General features: G+C 43.1%; 1 protein-coding gene across 4 annotated transcripts in view; it reads left to right on the top strand.

The window, feature by feature from the left end:
- The window catches only part of LRIG3 (leucine rich repeats and immunoglobulin like domains 3), a 49,322-nt gene that overhangs the window by 5,052 nt on the left and 21,462 nt on the right, over positions 1 to 22,808 (top strand). For all 4 annotated transcript variants that reach the window (XM_059683438.1, XM_059683437.1, XM_059683436.1 and 1 more), the window contains exons 2-3: positions 1,467 to 1,538; positions 1,751 to 1,825. In XM_059683438.1, coding sequence (XP_059539421.1) covers positions 1,467 to 1,538; positions 1,751 to 1,825 — 147 coding nt within the window. The remainder of the gene's footprint in view (positions 1 to 1,466; positions 1,539 to 1,750; positions 1,826 to 22,808) is intronic.

The following is a 22,808-nucleotide window of genomic DNA, read 5'->3' as shown; positions in this document are numbered from 1 at the left end:
TTGCAGGATTTTTATAGTTGAAAGACTGTGCCAGATTTTTTTTTTCATGTTATAACTCTACCAGAACAAATCTGCTCATGTCTGTTACTGTCTGGTAGGTCTTTAGGCAAACATGTTTCAAATAAAAAAAACCTTTGCAGATTTTTGTGTGTGTGTGAAATGGAGAAATCCAGGTTTATTCTCAAAACAAAAATTCAAAGGCTGGAAAGGCTCTCTGATTTCTAATTGTTAACTAATGGATGGGCACTGAGGAACACTGTGTTTCTCTGCCTTTTTCTTTTTTTGGGGGGTGCATACTTGAGCATATAACAAATGGTTCATGCTTTTTCTCCAATCAAATTTGGTTATTTGAAACTTTGGTTATTTAAAAATCCTTCTCTTTAAACACTGAAAGAATTAATTTAGTAAGGGTTGGTTAACCTTTTTCAGCGGGAGAGCTTTAAACCATATTATTGTTAGCCTGGTTTTCAATGGCTGCTCAGCCATTTTATTTTCATCGCACCATTTTGAGGGCACGTATTCAATATGTTGGCAAATATAGGGAAGATAACCAAATATTTGGCAGGTTTAAAAAATCACAGCTTGAATCTTAAATGCTGTGATGACTTCCTAGCCTAGAGTATTGTGTAAGTAGAAGTTTTGTGTTGCTTCTTTTAAAAAAGAATAATGTCCAATGGAAATTGTTAGGTCAAGTTAGACTGAATCTTTGCGTAAGAAAGCAGAGTTATTTTAATGATTGAAAAGAAATGTGACCACAGCCTTCTGTACATTCTGCTTAACTTTGTTAGGTGGCTAATGTGGTTTAAATTACACAGTATATTACCAGATACTGAGATTTGGGGAATTCAGGAGAGCATAGGGTTTAGGTTGTTCTCTACCCTCAGCACTCGAGTGTGCACGCATGCAAACACACACACACACACAACACAAAATGATACCTTAAATAATTTGTTGCCTTAGCCCAGAGAAATAAATGTGTGAAAAGCAATTTCTACTTTGTTTGACTATAATAAGACACTTGGTGTTTAAATTTATGATAAAATAAAAAGATTTCTTTAGAGGTTTTAAATTCAGCAACCTGCCTTATTAGCCACTTTTCTTAAGCCATGACTTCATCATATCACGGTGGAAGTGAGGAGATGGTAGGGGATGGGGAAGGTGAAGCAAAACAGCCAGCTCACAAAAGGTCTGTTCACCCTGTGCCAAAAAACATCTCCTAAAACACTTGTGGGCTTAAAGCATTGGAATCTGCCAGCCTCCTAAACTAATTCTGTCCTCAGAGTTTGTGTTTTTGGAGTTTGGCATTTTGGTTACCATCTAGTTTATGGTCAGGATGGGCCAATTATGTCTTATGTCATCACCAGTGTTGATAGAGATATTTCACAGGTCCATTCTGTCTTGTACATCATTAAGTGCTATTAGTGATTTTGTAAACGACTTATCATTTTATTTTTGTTTTCTCATAGGGACTTAAGTCACAACAGATTGTCTGTCATCAAGGCAAGTTCCACGAGCCACCTTCAAAGCCTTCGAGAAGTGTGAGTCGTAGTTATCTTCTATTTGACGTTTGAATAAAATACTACCCATCACATTACTTAACTGTGAAAACATTTGGATAGCAATAAATTATTTAAAACTGCCAACTTGAATTAACAGTAATTTTAAATAATTTTACAGAGTTTTGTCTCTATGAATTACAGATGACCTAATCAGCTTTCTTTCTTTTTTCTTTTTTTGGGGGCATTTATAGGAAACTGAACAACAATGAATTGGAGACCATTCCAAATCTAGGACCTGTCTCAGCAAATATTACACTTCTCTCCTTGTAAGTGAATGTTAGCAGGATTTCATATGTATGTCTGCAGGGACTATGGGTAGCAGTTGGATATGAGCTGGAGTAAAGACCTTAGAACACCGGTTCTCAACCTGTGGGTCGCGACCCCTTTGGTGGTCGAACGACCCTTTCACAGGGGTCGCCTAAGACCACCCTGCATATCAGATATTTACATTACGATTCGTAACAATAGCAACATTACAGTTATGAAGTAGCAACGAAAATAATTTTATGGTTGGGTCACAACATGAGGAACTGTATTTAAAGGGCCAGAAGGTTGAGAACCACTGCCTTAGAAGCAAAATAAGAATACTCCCTTCAGTGGGTGATGAGGTGTTTAAAACTGTTGACTTGTTTTTCAGCCCCATTCTCCCTCTGCCAAATTTGAAGTATCATTGTAACAACACACTTTACACTTCACTCATTGCTGAACTCAGGCCTCCAAAATTCAGGGAAGCTGCCTGCACCCCATAGAGACATGTATTTGATTATATTCTGTTGACTGAGACTTTACCTCTGGTATTGCTTAATGGTTGGCATGGGATCTGCGGGTTAGGTAGTATTACTTAGCTGCTGGTGGAGAATGATTGGAGTTGTTTTGTGCGGAGAAATGGGAGTTTTTAATAAGGCACTGGAGTATCCTCTTTTAAGTGTGGTGCCTGTGGTGGAAATCAAGGTTCAGAAACATCAAATCAAAATTGGAACTTTTATCCAGATAAATTAACGTGATTGAAGTTAGAAATACCATTGCACATTATTTTGCAAATACAAGTTTTCAAATAAAATTAAAATGGTGTTAGCTTTTCTGTCCATTTAAGGTAGATAACATATTCATGCATTGAAGGTATTTTGGAATAATTTTGACTTGGGCATTTAAAGGCAGCATTTAGAATGTGAATGATTTAATTTTTAAAATTAAGTAGTTTACCATCTTAATCTTGAATAATTTAAAAATATATTTAATCCACTGAAGTTAAAATGTTTTTCTCCTTTAAACAACCGAAGAAAATAACACCATTGTTAGATGCTTCTGGGAAAGGTGTTGGGAGGGTCGAAATTATACAGTAAATTTCAGGAAAGCTGTTCAATTAATTAAAGTGATCACTACCCAATTGCTTACATCTGGTGATTTATAGAGGTTTGTTTTTACTTAGGGCCCAGGTCAGCTAAGTCACTGGTGCAGCCGCTGTGTCTGCTTTCCTCTGTTTGAATAAGAACTAAGTGACATTTGATACTGATGTGGTTTTTTCCAAAGATCAGAAACAGAAAGGAATGAAAGAAAAAGCAGTTGATATTTGACAAATAAACACTGAATTTAAGAAATATTTTTATGCTAGCATTAATACCTGCTTTCTGTCTTTCACAATTGCTTAAAATTTTGGAGTCTAAATGTAGCACTGGCTTTGGTGTCTTTAACATCTTTAGCTATTCTCATTTGACCACAGGGGCCTTTTTAAATCTCAGGGAATGCCACGTCACCCTTCTGTCCTTGTCCCTGTGTATTGGCAGATTCTGTCAGCATGTTCAAGAGAGCCCTGAGGGGGGTCAGTGCATGCTTCATGGCTGAGAGCATTCACAGTGGAGTTTCAGAATTTGGGGTGGGGGTGGGCGGGGAAAAAGTCTTCTCTTTGGCTGGCTACAGAGTTAAAAGCATAAGAACTGGTAAGGGAATTAGAAAGTTCTATTGGGAATAAATAACCTAGTGATTTTGCACGTTGTAGCTATAATTTGTAACGAGAAAACTGAAATAAAATATGGAAATTTAGAAACCTTCTGAATTTGAAGTCATCTTCATATTTTGTTTGTGTTTCACTTTAGTGAGTACTGAGTTCCAGTCTTTTTAGAACTTGAATAATCTCTCTTTCCCCTCAAGTTGTTGCAGTATATCTTACCAAGGATTGCTTTATTCATCTATGTCAGCTGTTCTCAACCTGTGGGTTGCGACCCCTTAGGCAGTCGAACGACCCTTTCACAGGGGTCGCGTAAGACCATCCTGCATATCAGATATTTACATTTTGATTCATAACAGTAGCAACATTACAGTTATGAAGTAGCAACGAAAATAATTTTATGGTTGGGTTACAACATGAGGGACTGTATTTAAAGGGCCAGAAGGTTGAGAACCACTGATCTATATAGTGATAGATCCTTTTTATTACCCAGATCATATAGAATCTGTGAAAAGTAATTTATGTGGTGGGCTGCTAATTCAATATGGATGCTGAAAAATTGTTTTTATACCTATGAAATATCTTGAAAATTTCACTTCTCTGCCTGTTTTCTTCTACAAATGTTTTGTTTTTTTCTTGTAGGCTTCTTTGGCTATTGCAGTACACAATCATTGTTTCTAAAGCACTGTTACTTTCTGCCTTGTCTCTTGTAGGGTAGAACTTGTGTGTGTGTGTGTGTGTGTGTTTGCGCGCGCACGCGCTTTTTTAATATAGAAGCACTTGAAAGTAATCAGAGCTAAAAGTCAATACTTACCCATTTCTGAAAAAAAAAAAATTGTTGAACCACATAACATGAGTCAGATTAGAAACTTGCTGTAGCACCACAGTTAAACCCCACACCTTTTAAAGTAGTTCTCAGGATTATTTGACTTCTATTCTGTCAAGGTTTTTTTTTTTTTTTTAACAATATGTGTAGGAAATCATTTTTCCAGGTAATTTACACAAGTTCAGTAATTTTAAACATATCAAAGAAAGGGAAAAATTAGTTGGGAGTCTTGAGCATGAGATCCGGTGTCAGTGCTCTGTACTCCTGCTGCTCTGTGCAGTGAAGACCCCTCCCAGCTCGAGGGGCTGACACAGAGAAGAGCAGAGAAGACCGTATCTGGTAAAATGCTTTTCCTCTCCAGGAGCCAGAAGCTAATATTGGGTCAGATGGCACCCCAAGTGTCCAGGGATGAGTTTATTTAAGGACCAGTCCTGATGTCAGGGAAACTTGGCATTTGTCTTAGGTTGGCCATTGGGTGAGCATGGAATCTGCTCATTAAGAAACCTCATTCTAACATTTCTAGGGATTTTTCAGAATATAAAAGGCCTGAACAGACTTGCTTGTCTTTGAATCCCACACAGTACTAGCTCAGAAGTCAACTGGCAGAAGTTAAGAGCAAAACATGATTTGTGTTTTTTGTTTATTTTTCTCTCACAGTTATTTCCCACCCATGGCAGGATGGTATGTTTTAGGAAAAGAGATATTTGGAATGAACATATTTTGTAGTAAGACTGTTGACCTGGCATAAGTGAGTTGTGCTCACGGATGTGATAGATTTGGCTTCCTCTGATGTGCGTGAGCTGCTCAAGCAATGGGCACTTGAAACTTGTGACTTGGGTTGGGTCTTATTTGAATCTGTGGTTTATATAACACTAGTGGCCCGGTGCATGGTTTTGTGCACATTGAAAGGAAATTAATTAGAAGAAATACCTCAGTATTGCTATTTGCCCTGTCTCTATAATAGAAGTGTCGACCAAATTCACAATCGACAATGACAGATGGAAACACAAGCGCGCGGTTGGTGCCAGCGAGAGCTTTATGTGTATGGCGCAATGCGCGAATCAACTTAACCATATATATAGAATACATTTGCTTAATTAGACCTGCTTTTTCTGATTTAGCTAAACTTTTTCCAGCCCAGTGAAGCACCCCAACTTCTCTTTCAGGTAATTGTCAGCAACACAGCAGTAAATATTAGCATGAAGCAGGTAATTATTGTAGATCGCGCAGGGAGAACAAAGGGTAAAATATTTAACTGCAGCAGTGTTTGACTATATTCTGCACAGTGAGAAAACCGGAAGTCATTTTCAAAGTCCACCACTTCTTACTTCTTTTCTATCGGGTCAAGTTTCTAAACTTTCTAAATCTCCATTTTCTGGCTAATGAAAATAGGATTCCACCAAGTCTCCTATCTTCCTACTCCAAGACTTCTGTGAGGATCAAATGAGATGAGGCACAGACATTTGGTTAAAGTGTAAAATGTTTGCACTTGGCTATAAAGCAAGTTGTGTTCCTGGGCTGAAGAAACTCCAAGGAGGCTAGTCGCTAGGGAGAGGAAGCCAGGCGTTGCTGTGTGATGTCATTACCCAGCTCCCACAGCCACCATTTCTGGGCTGGGCTGGGCTATGGGGTCTTGGCAGCATTGGCTGTGATTTGGTGGGCTGTCACTGTGGGGTGGTGGCGGGCCTGTGTCCCACTTGGGGGAAGCCGAGTATTGGTTTGTGGGCACCAGGTCCACGGTGCTGTTTTTTTGTAACTGGCCATTGTGCCTCAAGGCAGCTCCTGTGCTGAGCGTCTGCCCCCTGGTGGTCAGTGTCGTCATAGCGACCAGTCAGACAGTCGGAAGGACACAGCATACTGGTCGCTATGATGCACACTGACACCACCAGAGGGCAGAGGCTCAACACAGGAGCTGCCATGAGGCACAATTCAACAATAACGTGTGTGTGTGTGTGTGTGTGTGTGTGTGTGTGTGTGTGTGTGTTATTGTTGAATAAGGGAGGAGCTATTGGTCATTGAATAAAGCTAGTTGAGCCTTAGTCTTGACATTGATGGTTTATATGGTATTGCTCAACATGCAGATACTTGCCTATTATCTTAGAGATGAAAAGGTTTAGGTGAGTGAATGTCCAAGAGGTACCTAGAGTACCTGTTAAAAACATAGATTTCCTGACCGAATCCTTAGAGATTCTAAATTAATGGGTTTGGGTGGCCCAAGAATATCCATTTTGACACATCTGCCTGGCTGATTCTAAGCAGAAATTGCATAAATATTTTTGGAATTACTGATAGAGTCCAGTTTATCATAATCAAATAAGCATTTTCTCATTATTTCTTATCTCAAAGGTAGAGCATTTCTCCCAAGTTCATTGTTTTCTTCATAATACTTACTTTTCCAGAGATGACATTTGTCATCCTTCCCAAGAAGTTGTTATAAAAAATGATCACTTTCATGGGTGGGACCCTAAAATGGGTGCTCTAGCAATGGAAAGTCATTGGAGAATTGCAAGCAAGTTGAGGTGATGAGATTCGCTTTTTGAAGTGTCACTCTGGCTTTAATGTGGAGAGTGGCTTGGAGGAGGCAGGAGAGTGGTTACAACGGGGCAGATGAGGAGGAAACTACCGAGGTTGGCCAGGAGGGATGACGGCACTGTTCTTCTACAGTGCAGCTCCGGCCATGTCCATAGAACAGTGATTAAATGCGAGGCGCAACTCAGATGGCTCAGAATTAATTGCTGGCTCTTTCCTTTGCTTGGTTTGTGGCCGTGGACAAGTTACCATCTATCCGTGTTTCCCCATTTCTGAAATGAAAATAATAATGCCCACCTCCTAGGGTTGTGAGGATTTGGAGAGAGAGAAGGGTAAACCCACTGGCAATGCTCAATGAATATAAGCCATGATCATGACCATTCATTCCACTAAAATTTGTGGAATAAACAAACAGTGCCAGGCCCTGTTCTAGTGCTGGGGGCACAGCAGCGAACAAAGCAGACTGAGTCCCTCTTATTAGGATGCTTCCATTCTCGTCAGGGTTGAGAAAAAATAAACAAGTAAACAAACTTTAAAAGAAAACTTGAGTTTCTTCATAAAGACTAAGAAGCAAAAGGAAAGAGGACAAAGGGATTGAGAGCTCCGGCAGTTGCCCGTTAGTGTGGTCCGGGAAGACTCATTTTTGAATATTTACCAAATCCTACTATGTGCTAGGTACTTGTTTTAGGGTTGAGATTCAACAGTGAACAAAATAGCTAAAAATCTCTGCCCTCAGGAGCTGACCCTCTCATGGAAAGAGAAAGACAAGAAGTAAAATAAATAAGAAATGTGGCCAGAAGGTGATAAGTGCCAGGGAGAAAAATAAAGCAGAAGGGAGGTGGGAGAGTGTGTGGTGGGAGGGGGGTTGACAGTTTCAAGTGGGGACTCATGGAGTGACGCACTTGGCAGGTGACAGTTGAACTGGCCTGAAGGTGGGGAAGGGCGTCCTGTGGGGCACCTGGGGGTGGGGGCCATCTCCTCATTTCCTCTGCCCTCTTGCCTTGTCTATCTTGATTGTGTTTGTAATTTTCTCCCCTCCTATACTTTGAGGCCTCTGTGGCTCACTCTTGTTTTCCCCAGCACTTAATGTAGATGGATGGCATGTAGTCGGTGCTTAATTAGTGTATGAATTAAGGAGTATTTATGGAACAGCCGCATGCAGTTAGCATAATTCAAACAGATCTCCTATAAACTTGGTCTGTACCAGTGACTAAAAATTTACAGTGGAGACAAAACATACCTGTGTTCCACTTAATTTATGTTCAATTATGTGTGCTTGGTAAAAAAAAAAAAAAAAAAAAAGATTATAATAATAGCAATAATAATTAAAGAAAAAAGAACAAGAGAAGTAATTTAAGTAGCAGAAGGATTTAGCTCACCACTGTGGCCAGTGAGCACATGCCCTGGAGTGTGTGTGAAATGAAAGTGTTTGGGAAATAAAAACCCCCTCTCCCATTTCTCATTGTTCCAGGGCAGGGGTGGGGAACATCTGACCCATGGGCCGTATAAAGCCCAGGAGATCATTTGGCCTGGCCCTGCCAAGGCATTAGGGGTGAGTTCATTAAATGTTTGACCACATACAGCAGGCTAATTTTTAAGTTGATAATTTTGTGTGGCCCACGGATGATGTTATAAACGTCCAAATGGCCCTTGGCAGAAAAAAGGTTCCCCACCTCTGTTCTAAGTGGATATCTTGACCCATTGGGCATGACTTAGGTCTTCAGAGATACAGATTTTCCGTAGCCCCTTTGCCCATCACACATGGGAACTGCATCATCAGGTCCTGAACTAAAAATCCAAATTACAAAACTGGCCCTATGTGGGACTCATTGAGACAGAAAGAAAGACTATGTCTGCCTAAAAAATTTTTGCTAGTATGTTAAGGGATCTTTAGGGATATATTCCTGATAGCTGGTTTTCCCCTGCTCCACTGGTTTTAGAACCTAGTGCCATGTGTGATGGGGTTCCATCACGCCATGTCCTCCTGTGTTGGGGATGCTTTGGGGACTCAGGGAAGCATGAGAGTCAAACGTTGCTCCAAGATCTGATGTGATTTATAAAGAACAATCCTGGGTGGCGGGGAGTAGGGAGTATTGGGAATTTATTTGTGTGGCATTGTAGAATTCTGAGAAGGGTGTGACTTTTATTCTTTGGTTTTGAAACTCCCACAAGTACAAAATGTGTAGTTCTCCACTGGCAGTTGTCACACATGAGTCAGTCCAGGCTAGGACTCATGTCTTACTGAGCTTTCAGTGCCCTCAGAAGCCCCATCCAGCCTCTGGCACATAGGAGAGGCTCAGTAAGTATGAGTGGGCGAGAGCGACCACGGGCCCCTGTGCAGTAGTAGAGAGACCTGAGCTGAGAGTGGGGCACACAGGTTTTCGTCTTGTCTCATACTAATGACCTGTCTGGCTTCGGGCAGAGTTAATTAACTCTTCTTTGTTTATCTGTAGAAACAGTGTAAGATGTTTCTCCATCTCTCATCTGGTTCCGGGGAAGGATCAAGTGGCATGATGTACAGGAAAGGGCTCTGAACAGAGTGAGCAGCACCAGCTGCTGCTGTTACAGCTGCAGTGGGCTTGGCGGAGAGCAAAGACGAGAGGCAGTGAGCCAAAGTGGGTTCTGGAACAGGAGGGTCACAGGAAGAAGAGAGGATTTAGAAACATTATCCTGGCAGCAACAGAGAAGGGAGGAGAAAGAACTTTGCATTTGGGGTGAATTTTCGGGAAACTTTTATGTTCTTCAAATCGTTTTAAAAATTGGGTGAGCCTTCAGTTATAGTGAATAACTGAGCAAGGAAGGGCTTGTGTGCTATAAGGTAGATTTTGAGCTGTTCATATTGCCCAACAACAAGGCCTAATAGGTGCTAAGTGCTTGGGAACAAAGAAAAATCGGACTTGGCCTCTACTTTGAATCATGATAATGGGAAGAGAGACGATAAAGAGATACCTCTAGGATAGGGCTGCCCTGGGATAGGGAGACGCTTGGGCTGCCCCAGTGCAGAGCTGTGGTTTCAGTAAGTGTGGACTGTGAGGGTGTGTGAGGTCTCGGGGAGGACAGAGACCTGGGTAAGTTGGTGCGGATCGGCTCAGGTGTTTTACAGGTTTGGGGAGTTATTGCAGACTTTGTGATGCAGGGGAATGAAATGATTACACTTCAGTTAAGCACAGAATCTGCTTCTCTCCTTTTTTCTCAAGTAGTTATTAAATGATGTTCATTTTCTGAATCAAGTGCCCTGAAGACAGATAGATAACGTGGCTTTGCTCTTTAACAGTTACGCCTCACCGAATACCTGTTCTCCATCCATCCTTGGAACTCTGAGCCCTGCTGTATGTTAGGGCCACATCTCTTTCCCACAAAGGGAAATTGGCCATGGCGGGGGGGGGGGGGGGGGGAGACGGGGGGAGGGGTCTTATTTGCATATGGACTTCTGCAAAGGGTCCATGTGAACTATTGGTTAGAAATCTGATCAACAATGTTCTGTTACTTAGTTACCGAACCCAGTACTATATTCAATGGCAATTTCATCCATAAGCATGCATTTCCCTTTTCCTTCCAAAAATCAGACTAAGAAAAAAAAAATCAGCCAAACCGGTTTGGCTCAGTGGATAGAGTGTCAGCCTGTGGACTGAGGGGTCCCGGGTTCGATTCCGGTCAAGGGCATGTACCTTGGTTGCGGGCACATTCCCAGTGGGAGGTGTGCAGGAGGCGGCTGATCGATGTTTCTCTCTCATCGATGTTTCTAGCTCTCTATCCCTCTCCCTTCCTCTCTGTAAAAAATCAATAAAATATATTTTTAAAAAATCAGTTTGGGAGATAATGATTTAAAAGATTATTGATGGATTGCATGGCACAGACTTTATTGAAATAATCAAACTCAATTTATAACTTTTAAAACATTGATAATTTAGTAGTTCACAACTCAGAGATAAAGCTGCATATAAGGAAGGCAAGCATTAATAAGCACGTTTTCAAATGCTGATGTAACTGAGTAATTTTATATCTCTGCAGAACAGCTCAAAGTGTTATTAGTTGTTTTTAAACCAAAATTTATGTGAGTCAATATTTGAAAAGTGGTTACCATTTTGTCATTTTAATTAAGGCAATTGGGGACCAGCTTTAGTCAAAATTAGAGCTTAAGTTTCTGGGAAATCGGGGAGTGCTGTTCTGATTAAGTGGACATAACCCATATCCCGTCTTTACCCACATCTGGGTACAGATGAGTCCGTGGAATTTGATCACTTGGCTAAAAAATTCACCCCAAAATATATGTTCTACCCGCGTGGATGAGAGGTCCAGTGACTTCCTGTGTAAGGGACATTGCATTAGGGGGCCGCAGACTTCACCAGCACAAGCCAGACGTTATTGTGCTGCTATGGAAATAAGCTCATGAAGTTCAAGTCTGACAAAGTAAACACTTGCACATGTTCATATGATAAGTTGTGTTCTTTTATTAGACTTTAAAAATGTTTATATGTGATTTGCACATAAAAGAGTTTACTGTACACAGAGGTGTGTTTGTGACTCTAAGTTTATCTTCACATTTACTTGAAACTGCGCCCCAGAATACAAGTTTGCGAGGTTTTCGAATTCTCAATTTAGAATGATTGTTTTTGAAACAAATCTGTGACCAGGGCTCTTTAACCCTTCAGGAATTTCCCATTGCTCTCAGGTCAGGAGCAAAATCTTCCTTAAGGTGTACAGTGCTCTGGATAATCCGAATCTTCTTTTCCCATTGAGCCTCCTGTGGACTCATTCCCGCTGGGATGTGCCAGCCTGTTCCTGCCTCAGGTCCTGTTGCACAGGCTTTTCCCTCTGCCTAGAAAACACCCCCCCACCTTTTAAGCCAGGCTTAGGTTTCCCCTTATGTATTTTCCTATCTCCTTTATAATATATGCTGTCCCATTTTTCAGTTGCATGTTTGTGATACTTTATTATCTATTCCTCCCCCACCCCCCGGAATGAAACTTCATAAAAGCTGAGATCATGTCTGTTTTCAAACTTGTTTTCTCCCTGGCATCAGTGCAGAACCTGGCAGATGGTACACACTTGAGTACGTGTTTGTTAGGCGAATGACCAAATGGGTAGCTCGGTCCAAATTAATATACCTAGTTAACTGTAGAAGAAACTATTCCATTAATCTTTTTGTTCCTACACACTTAAAAATGTCATTAATGCAACTTTGTTTTCCCAAGGTAACAACATTATTAGATTTGACATAGTGACCCATTAAGCAACTTTCTTCATTCAGTGATGGTTCTCGGAGCCTGTAAAATTGACCCCCAGGCCCTTGACTTGACCCTCCAGTATAGCATACTACAAGTACTCCTGTATGATAATACTTATCCGGAACCTACACCGTTTCCTCATCCCTTCCCCCAACTTGATGCTAGCTAGCCCTTTTGGTTGCTGCTTTGAAGTATCAAGTACAGCTTCTGCCAGAGTCTTCTCTAAGCTGAATGAGGCTTGCGCTGCCAAGACAGACAAAACAGTAAAGCTATAGCGAGTTGCTTTTCATGACTGGGGTGGCAAGATTCAACATGTGTTTGTATCCTAGCCTCGTTGCTTTTCCTCCTTCTCTTCCTTAGGTTAGTATCTCTGCTATCTCTTATCTTCCTTAGACCCGAGGCTGGGAGCTCTAGTTGGGTAGAGAGACTAAACAATGAAATGGGGCTCTAACCAGTAAGACTTCTTTCTTTGGCTGGAAGTTGCTTAAGTACTAAATTCAAAACATGAAAGGAAAGGCAATTATAAATATAAGCACCTCCTTTCTAGTACTTAAAATCACCTGCCTGGCTGTCTCCCTCTCTCTCACTAAGCTTTAGCCAATAGACACAGTCGTCGTCTGTAGAGTGAGGGAGATGACAGATTGAAATAGGAAGGTAGCATTTATGCTGCAAGTACCACGCAGCACAGAGTAACCGTGGTGCACCTTCTTCGACTGTCAGTTTCACAGTGCATGAGCAGCTGTAAATGTTTCCATAACGAAACAAACATGGAATAGAATCAGAATAAGCAGAATTTTTTAGAAAAAAAAAGTAAGATGCTTTTTGAACTTGGTCACTGATTGCCATGGAATCCTGCACAAGGTATTGGCCCAGGAACTGAGGGCATTATTCTTTAAAGATGTCAGGAAAGTAGTCAGTTTGTTGTGTAAATCCCTCTTTCTTTTATTCTCCTTCTCCTGTCTTTTTTTGCTTTCAGTTCCTCACCACCATCCCCATTAGTGTATCCAAAAATAAGGAGAGAGGAATTAGAAACAGTTTGCTATATTATATAACTGGTCATAACTCATTTTTTGTTGGTGTTGAGTGTCTGTACTCAATCTTAGTAACTTAGAATTGGAAGAGACGTTTCTCTCCATGGAGAAACCTCTGAAAGAGAGGTTACCCAGCCTCCCCTTGAGCACATCCAGGGACAAAAGCTCACTTCTTGGGGAGCAGCCCTTCCACTGTGAATAGTTCTAATTGCTAGGACTTTTTATTTGTTGTGCTCTGCCCTTCTGTGGCTCCTGTACCTATTGTCCTAGTTCTATGTGCTGGAGAGAACAGCTTCCTTCTATTTCTGCATTATAAAACTAGGCTCACAATATACGGTTTTCATAAAGCCTTCTTTTCCCCAGCTCAGAGTCCAATTCCGATTTCCTGTATGAGCTGGGGGCTCGGCCAGGGCTCTGCAGTAGCTCTCTGCCATCAGGGGAGTATGCCGTGTCTGCGCTGCCACTGGGCAGCCACGTGGGTGCTGAGCACTGGAAATGTGGCTCATGTTGCTGAATTTTCAATTTAACTTAAATAATTTACACAGGCAGTGGCTGTTGTACTGGCCAGTGTAGGTCTAGATTTTTAAAGTCTTCCCCACATACACCTCGTCTAGTGTGGCAGTGTAAAATATTGTGCCCAGAACAAATATTAGAGCTGTGGTCTTAATACAGAATATGGTTGGACCATTATCACTCTTGCCCCAAATACTGGAAATTAATGAAGCTTAAGATTTTATTGGCATCTGATGGACCGTGTTGTAGTATTGTCTCAGATGGAGTTGTCATCAGCTGGCATCCCCAAGCCTATTGTCACTTTCATTACATTGCTTTCAGATTGGCCTTTTGAAATGATGGATTAAAAATCCAAAACACTGCCTTATCCCAGCTTAATTCCTCTGGTTGCTTCTAGACCATCATTTTAGCACGTTGAGAGGTTTGGGATCACGAGTCATCTATTAGATGAATTATACTATTATTCTGCGGCACCTACCCTTGACTGTTCACTCTGTACCCCTTTTAATACAGATGGTGGACTGAATGCATTCATTTAACTCTGCAACTTCCTAAATTCCCTTAAAATGAAATTAAAGGGATGCACATTGATGGGAACAAAGAGAGAATAGGAGACAGTTCAAATGAAAGACACCACAAAAATTTTGCAAGCAAACAGGCAAACTGTACCTGACTTCAGAGAGAAGCTGGAGTGGATCCCAAAAGAAGCAAACATTTTTTTTTTTTTTTTTTACTTTTGGCTGCAGAACCTCAGAATAGTTCAGAAACTCAAGACCTGTAAAGGTGGGGTGCAGAGTAAGACTAGAAATGGGGGATTGGTTAAGCCTCTTTTATAAGAAGCAGTAAGACCTCCGGGTTCCTCCTCTAAAATTCAAAGCCCAGTGACTGCCCCTCCCCTGGTATAGACAGAAGATTGGAAATGTACTCTCTGGAGATCTGAAACAGAATATCTCAGTAATTTGGGACACAGGCCCAGCTGGGCAAGGGGGGGGGGGGGCTGAGGGCAGCCGATTCTGCAACCAGTGAAATGAAGTAAAACCTGAGTACTGAGAGTACTGACACCCCCTCCCTCAGCTCATTTTCCTGTTCGCCCTCCCAGCCCTAGACTTGAAATTGCAGGATTTGAGCAATAAGACGTGGAGATGACCGGGACTCACAGTCAACAGGTCCATTCTACTCACAGCCCTTAATAAGCTTTTCATTAAATACGAACTGGTAGCCAGTGATCCCCAGACTTTTGAGGACGTTTCTAACAATGAAGTCAGAGTCCGAAAGGAACGGGAGAAGGATACCTGATGGAAGGAGAAGGGAACTTCAGAACAACCTAATGTCTCTGGAGATAAAAGAATGGTAAATAGGAGAAGGGTTCAGGGTCCTGAGAGGAAGGGAGAGCAATGGGGCGGGCGAGCGGGGAGGTGCAGGGGTCCTATGAGATCTGAAAGGTGGCGAGGGGACTGGACTGGGAAGAAGGGTGGGGCAGCACTGGTGGGCAGGTGCAAACCTGTTAGTGCACGTCCCACACCACGTGGACTCGCCATTGTCAGTGGCTCGTGGCTGCCTTTCCCATCAGGCCGCGACTACAGGAACTGTGCCTTGTTTGTCTCTGGTCTCGGAACTGGCGCTCTAGACCGTGGCCGAAGACAAAAAAGAATGGTAAATAATAATAATAATAATAATAATAATAATAATCCTATCTAATAAAAGAGAAAAATGGTAATTGGCGTACGACGATACCCTTTTCATTGGCTAATCAGGGCTATATGCAAATTAACTGCCAACTAAGATTGGCAGTTAACTGCCAACAAGATGGCGGTTAATTTGCATATGTAGGCACAATGCAGGGAGGCGAAAGGGAAGGCAGGAAGAAGCCCCCTGCCACTGACAGTGATCGGAAACCCAGGGGGGAGCTAAGAGCTGGGGGGCAGGGCAAAGGCGGCCCTGGGGCCGCCTTTGCCCTGCCCCCCAGCCATGATCAGAGAATCAGGCGCCTTTGCCGCCCTGGCCAGTGATAGCAGGAAGTAGGGGTGGAGCCAGCGATGGGAGCTGGGCACGGTCGAAGCTGGCAGTCCCGGGAGCTAGGGGTCCCTTGCCTGGGCCTAAAGCGAAGCCCACGATCGCGGGGCCGCTGCAGCTGCAGGTCCCCGCTGCCCGGGCCGGACGCCTAGGCCAGAGGCATTAGGCCTGGGCAGGGGCGGAGCCTGTAACCGCGGGGAGCTGGGGGTCCCCTGCCCAGGCCTGACACCTCTGCTGGAGGCCTCAGGCTTGGTCAAGGGGCCGATCCGGTGATTGGTGATCGGAGGGTGATGAGGGTCAACTCCTCTGGCCGAGGCATCAGGCCTGGGTGGGGGGCTGAGCCGGGGATTGGGGGGATATGATGGTCCCCTTGCCCAGGCCTGAAGCCTGGGTCAGAGGCGTCAGGCTTGGGCGGGGGGTGGAGCAAGCGATCAGAGGGAGATGGGGGTCCCCTGCCCAGGCATGATTCCTGGGCCAGAGGCCTCAGGCCTGGGCGGGGGCCAGAGCCAGTGATCAGGGGAAGATGGGGGTCCCCTGTCCAAGCCTGACACCTCTGGCGGAGGCGTCAGGCCTGGGCAAGGGGCCGATCCTGCGATTGGAGGGTGATGGGGGTCAACGCCTGAGGGCTCCCAGTATGTGAGAGGGGGCAGGCTGGGCTTAGGGACACTCCACACACACACGCACACACACACACACACACACACACACACACACACACCCAGTGCACGAATTTCATGCACCGGGCCCCTAGTAATAATAATAATAATAATAATAATAATAATGAAAATAAGGAGGAATTCGGCCATTAAAAATACAATAACAGACACTATTAAAAGGTAATAGAAAGGTTGGAAAAAAGTTGAAAAATTCTCAAAAAGAAGAACCAAAAGACAAAGGGATGGAAGAGGGGAGATAAAAATGAAAAGGGAGATCCACTGGGAAGTCTAATACCTATCTAATCGGTATGCCACAAGGGAGGTCTGTGTACATAGGAGGGGGAGAATTATCAAAGATACCAAAAAATTCCCCAGAACTGAGAAACACATTTGTAGGTTGAAAGTGCGCCAGCAAACAAGAAAAAAACAAAACCTACGTTAAGGGTCATTACTGTGCATTTGCAGAATACCAGAGGTAAAGAGAAGCCCTGAGAGGAGGGGGGCAGGGGAGCAGATCAGCTATAAGGATCGCCAGTGGTTCCCCCAAGGGTGCTCCTAGCAATATCATCATCATGTGGGAACCTGGCAAAATGCAGATCCCCAGGCTCCACCCAGACCTAAAGAGAAACCCTGCAGGTGGGCTCACCAGTCTTGCTTCAAGAAGTCCCTGTCCCACAATTCCGATACCTGCTGAAGTTGAAGAAACACTGGGATAGAGAATCAGAACCGCCTCTGGCTCCTCAGACTCACAGCTATGTAGTAAGGGCAATAATAGAGCAAAACATTGTCTTCAAATCCTAAGGGGAAAGCGTGTCTAATATAAACTCTGTACACACCCAAACTGTCAATCTTTGAAGATATTCCACACATGAAACGCGTGCACACACACGCGCGCGCACACACACACACACACACACCTACACACCTATGCATGGTTTCTTGGAAAGCTAATGGAGGCTGTGCTCTGCCCCAGGGAAATGAGGGAGTAAACCAAGGAAGGCTGGGCAGCCAGGCAGTGGGACTCCCACAGAGTAAAGATGTGGCGCCCCCAAAGTGAGCCCGGGGTTCTCTAAAAGGCTGCAGCTTCGGCATGATTGTGTGACGCCTCTGCAGCAAACCTTGTCACTTCCAGTGTTTGCCATCCACACCCAGAATCTCAGCTTCTTCGAGCTGGAAGAGATCATTCTTTTCCTCTTGTTGACAGGTGAGAAAATCAAAGTGTAGTGAATCAGAGCAGCATCAGCGTCCCCTTGCTGGGGAACTGTGGTCTGAATTGGTGCTTCAAAGAGACACTACTTAAAAAAAATAATAATAAAAAAGGAGCTCCTACAATTTAACGGGTTGGTTAGTGTATAGGATCAGAGGTTTATGTTTCCTTTTGCTGGGTGATGGCTATAGTGGCCGTAACATTTTCGGACGTACATGTGCATCTAGAACCTCAAGGTACATAAATCCTTAGGGGCTACTCTGAACTTTGATCTAGACTAGAGTTTCTGGACTAATCATGGCCAGTCACTTCAGGGTCTTGAACCCATTCATTTAGTCCCGACGTGGTGGAACCAGAAATGAATCAGGAGTTCTCTCCACTCACAAGTAAGTCACAAGCTAACGGGAAGGCTCAGACTCCCAGCTGAACCATAACACTGGTCTGGCACATGGAGATGGCCAGGGAGCACCTCTGCCTCAAAAGACGGGGAGATTTTAAATGTCACTAGAGTTAATTTTTATTGCATGTAATTAAATCGTTTCAGATTACAATAATTGTTCAGTAAGTATCTTCTTTAGCATCCTAAATGGAAAAACTTGCTCTTAAATTTGCTTATATAAAGGACTAAATTGAATTTACACTTGGGGATCAAAAAAGAGTTGTTTTGTATCCAGTGTGAATGGCTTTTTGACTCATTTCTTTTTTCATTTTTAACATGTGTTATAATTGCCTTATTTAATAGGGCCCTGATTATTTTATTAAGACATTGTGGCCATCATTATGATGTTCATGGTCCAAAAGATAATTATATTTTATATTGACCTGGCTTTTAGCTGAGAGAACTGACTCTTTGCCCCTCACAGTGGCTCATTTGCTGCTTAGTATCAGTAATTCTTAATCCAGAATCTTTCTCCTTGCTGAAGCTGCCTCATTTGGCTTTATTCTTTGATGCCACAGTACCAGTGGACCAGTCTAAACGTGTTCTTTTAATGAAACTTAATTACTTTTTTAGAAAAAAGATGAGCAGAGAGTTTATTTTTATCTGCATGGAAGAGGTTCTTTGCTTGGCAAGTCTCTCTGTTTAAAGAAACCTAATATTATGGGGTGTTAGTATTCTAGCCAAGATCGTTTCCAAGGAAGCTTTCTTTTTGTGGGGCGGGGGAGGGGGAGTTATTGTTGGAAGTATCAGTGCCCTTTAAAGTGTTTGCAAAATGTAGTGTTTTCTTTAACAACTTGTAATTCCTTTATAAATGATGTTAAACTGGTTGCTTGCAAGTTATGTATAGAAATCAGAATTTCCTTGGGGCCAGGCCGACTCTCCCAGTCGATACAGTTAATATACTTGCTCGGTGGTTGTATGGAATGACCATGGATTCAGCAATTTGTCAGTTGCAATAACTGAATTGGACTTAAGGGATGGGGTTGGAGAAATGCATTCTAAGAAAAGAGGGCATTGCAACATATAAAAACATAGTTTCAAATTAAATTTCACTGAGCACACCCTCTCTGTAAGGAAAGTGCCACACGCACATACCTTCTCTAAATAGCCAAGATTGCACATCTTTACACCTCCCAGCTGCAAAGCCTTAAGCTTCCTGTTGGAGACAGTTGGAACGATTGACAGACACTTCTTATTCACCAAGAAGTTACAGTTTAATTGGTTCAGGAATTCCAGTGTGAAAAAACCTGATATTCTGGTTCCTCGCTAACAAAGAATATTTCACTCTGTGACTCTCCTTTCAAACTCTGGAAATAAACTAACAGCATCTATATCCACCTATGAGTACATGAGGTTCTTTTGAGACGCTTATGCTTTCTGGAGGTCACAGTGAGTCAAAAAGTAAAGCCAGTCATCATCATACTGAGTGGTTATGTCACTAACCTCATGAGTTATATTTTACTGTTATTAACTTAGTCCGGATTTACATTTAGTGGAGGTGTTCACAGTATCAGAACAAATAAGCGCATTTCTTATATATGAGAAGAATACATTTCTCTATTTCCCTAGTGACGATAGCAGTGATGGCAAACCTTTTGAGCTTGGTGTGTCAGCATTTTGAAAAACCCTAACTTAACTCTGGTGCCGTGTCACATATAGAAATTTTTTGATCTTTGCAACCATAGTAAAACAAAGACTTATATTTTTGATATTTATTTTATATATTTAAATGCCATTTAACAAAGAAAAATCAACCAAAAAAACGAGTTCACGTGTCACCTCTGACACGCGTGTCAAAGGTTCGCCATCACTGGACTGTAGGCACACTAAAATGTCAATACTGGCTCTTCTAGTCAGCATCTCACACCTGAGCAAGAGAGGACCACCGTCTGTGCTCGGTGCATTAGAAGGCCTCCCGTATCAGCGATACGGAGCACTGTGGAGGGAATGAGAATTCCAGTAGTGCCAGAGACGACAGAGCTGGAAACCCAAGCTTGTATGTCAGGGCAGAAGAAAAGCACAGCCTGGGCCCTGGGAAACCCAAAGGGGACATCTAGGCACACAGTCACCGTCATCCCAACGTGCCGTCATGTGTCCTCTGCACCTCCTGGGGGTGCTCCGGCACCTGGTGCTGCTCCGGCACCTGGTGCTGCCTGCCTCCCACCCAGTCCTTCTACCCAGTGCTGCCAGAGCAACCTTTCCAAAATGCACTTGTGATTGTCACCCCACCATTTGAAAGCCTCCGTCCTCCTCTTCCTACTTGATCCTCAGATAGAAGCCACATGCCCACATGCCTGACAGCATGCCCATCTGGCCTACTGTTATCTCCTGCCAGCACCTCACGCTTGAACTTCCTCTGTCTGCAGTCTCCACCCATGAACACTATACTTCAGCCATCAAGGCTGTCTTTTTTTCTTTCACTTCCTCAAAGGGAGTCAAGCCTTGCCTCACTCTTGCTTGCTTCTGCTTGGAACACTAGGGGGCTCCTGGCTGTGGGAAGTGCTGCTGACCTCCTGCACCCTGTTCCCACCACTTGCTAGGAGGCTGCCCTTCCCTCTTCCACTCCACTACTTCCTTATCATAGCACTTGTCACTTCCGTGACCACTCCCGTTTGCCTGCCTTTTCTCCTGACCCCACGGCAATTTCAGCTCTGTGAGGTCAGGGACCATATCTGCCTCCTTCATTATTAGATCTTGAGCACTCTCAGAACAAATGTCATCATACAAAATGGTCAGTCATGTTTGCCTCTACATTTAAAGGCCTTTGGCAAAGTAGGCTGAAAGGTGAAGTTAGTAAAAAATGAAGCCTTTATTGCTGGGCCTGAGAAGCCACGGCTGAAATACCTGGGACTGTGTTTGCTGTGGCTCTGAGAAGCCTGAGGGAACCCTGAGCATTCCAGCCGACCAGGACCCCAGGTCTGTGTCTGTCCACAAGGGACTGATTATACTTGACCTCGGCAGTGATTAACCGTGGAACACCTTGTACTGTCAACAAGCAGAGAAGACCAAAATATTCGTAGTCTTTAAGATGGATTGAAACACCAATGCTTACAGTACCATAGTGTGGTTTTTGAACAATGCAAAGGTGGCATTTTCACATTAACTTAAGTAATGGAAAAAGACATTCACACAGTTTGGCTTTTGTTATTGTTGTTGTTTTGTTAAAGCAATTCATACTTCCCGCCAAAAACATTAACAGCAGTGCTTTTAATGTGCCCATCAATTTTGGTAGGTATCCATATTTGGCGAAAAAATGAACGCTGAATTTGAATTAAATCTTTGTCTTCTAGAAGTGGCTAATTGTGGCCCACTCTTAGTATCAGACGTGTTTAGATGGAGGGTTTTAGGTGATTAAAAAGAGTTTTTAATCTAGTGTTTTAAATGTAGCTGTCTCCTTTTTAAAAAAAACCCTTTCATGATATAAAGCATGGCTTTAAAAACAAAAACAAAACTGGTGCATATCAGGTAGTTATTGGCCAGTTAAGTCTGAGAGCTAATGTGAAACTGGTATTTGGATTCAGTTCAGCTCCATGAGGACAGAGGCCGGATTCTGTGATACAGGGACTATTATCCTGGCAGTTGTGAGGGATTTTTGTGCCGGGGAGCGGTGCTGACAAAGACGGCACTGTGCCGCCCCGTCTGTAACTGAGCACTTTCACACTGCAGTTTAGGAGGTGTGCAGCTCAGGAAATGGCTGGCTTTGGCTGGAGCATACTTTCACTGCAAGGAAAATTTTATTCGTCACTCAAGTAATTGGCAGTTTTAATACCTTGTTCATAATTACCTTATAAACAAACGAATATATAAACCAAAGATTGTAAGGCCTGTTATCTAACTCGTAGCCTTATTTGACCAAGGGGATAGACACCTGTGGGTCCCCCACCCCTTCCCACAAAAAACCAATTTGCTTCGTTTATTGCAGAAAACTAAAGCTGAGCATTTTCTTTTTGTTGTTGTTAAATATAAGTCTAGCTGTACTAGCCCCAGACAGCCTGGGGGCCAAAACCAGATGTAGAGTTTAATGGGAGGTACTGGCTGGGGACGGGAGGGAGGTGGAGATGGGGGGAGGTGACTTGGGCACTTCAGGGTTACTCCACTGATTGTGGGAGGACATCCTGGTAATGCAAACAGTTGGCTTATGTATTTAAGCGAACATTTTTGCCCCCTAAAGCGTGGTTTTGTTTAACCCACACACACTAACCCTAAGGCCCTGTGGCTTGTCTCTTGGACTGAATCCATCTCCGGGACCTAGAAATTGACTAATTGTCTCACTTGCATCGCCCTGTACCTCACAACTAGATCAAGGAGCTCATACACTGGTGAATCCAGATGTGGGAAATGGTCAGAATCAGAGGTCATGGCTGACTTAACTCTAAACAAAGTCTGTAAGACGTTATGGGAATCTGAGGCCTTGATATTTGTGCCTTGTATGTGTGTTTTTCACCTTACTGTTATCACAAAAGTTTAGCTCTTACCATATGCATCACCTTGTTACCTTGTATAGAATTACTTTACAGTGGGGTTAGATTCTCAGATGACTTGGATCAAAAAAAAAAAGATTTCCCCCACAGCCCTTGAAAGTGGCATAGGGAGGATTTCAGCACGGCTTTGAGAAGTTTCATTAGTTGTCTACATAGAAAACGTAACAACCTTATTCTGTTTTGTGAGGAAAGCCACACCTGAAGTTTGCACGCATTCAGGGAGTTCTTCTGTGATGGGTGCCAGGCACATGCAGAACCCTGGCCCCGCTCTGATCTACCTTGTGTGCAAACACAGCTGAGGCATTTCCAGGGCTTCCTTGCTGTGGCATGACAGTGCCTCAGTGAGCCAGGGTGGATTCCCACATTAGTTTGAAACCAGAA

This window comes from Myotis daubentonii, chromosome 2, assembly GCF_963259705.1.
Source record: "Myotis daubentonii chromosome 2, mMyoDau2.1, whole genome shotgun sequence".
Classification (NCBI taxonomy): Eukaryota; Metazoa; Chordata; class Mammalia; order Chiroptera; family Vespertilionidae; genus Myotis; species Myotis daubentonii.
Note: the sequence above shows the minus strand (reverse complement) of the source record. Positions and strands in the feature narration are given on the sequence as shown.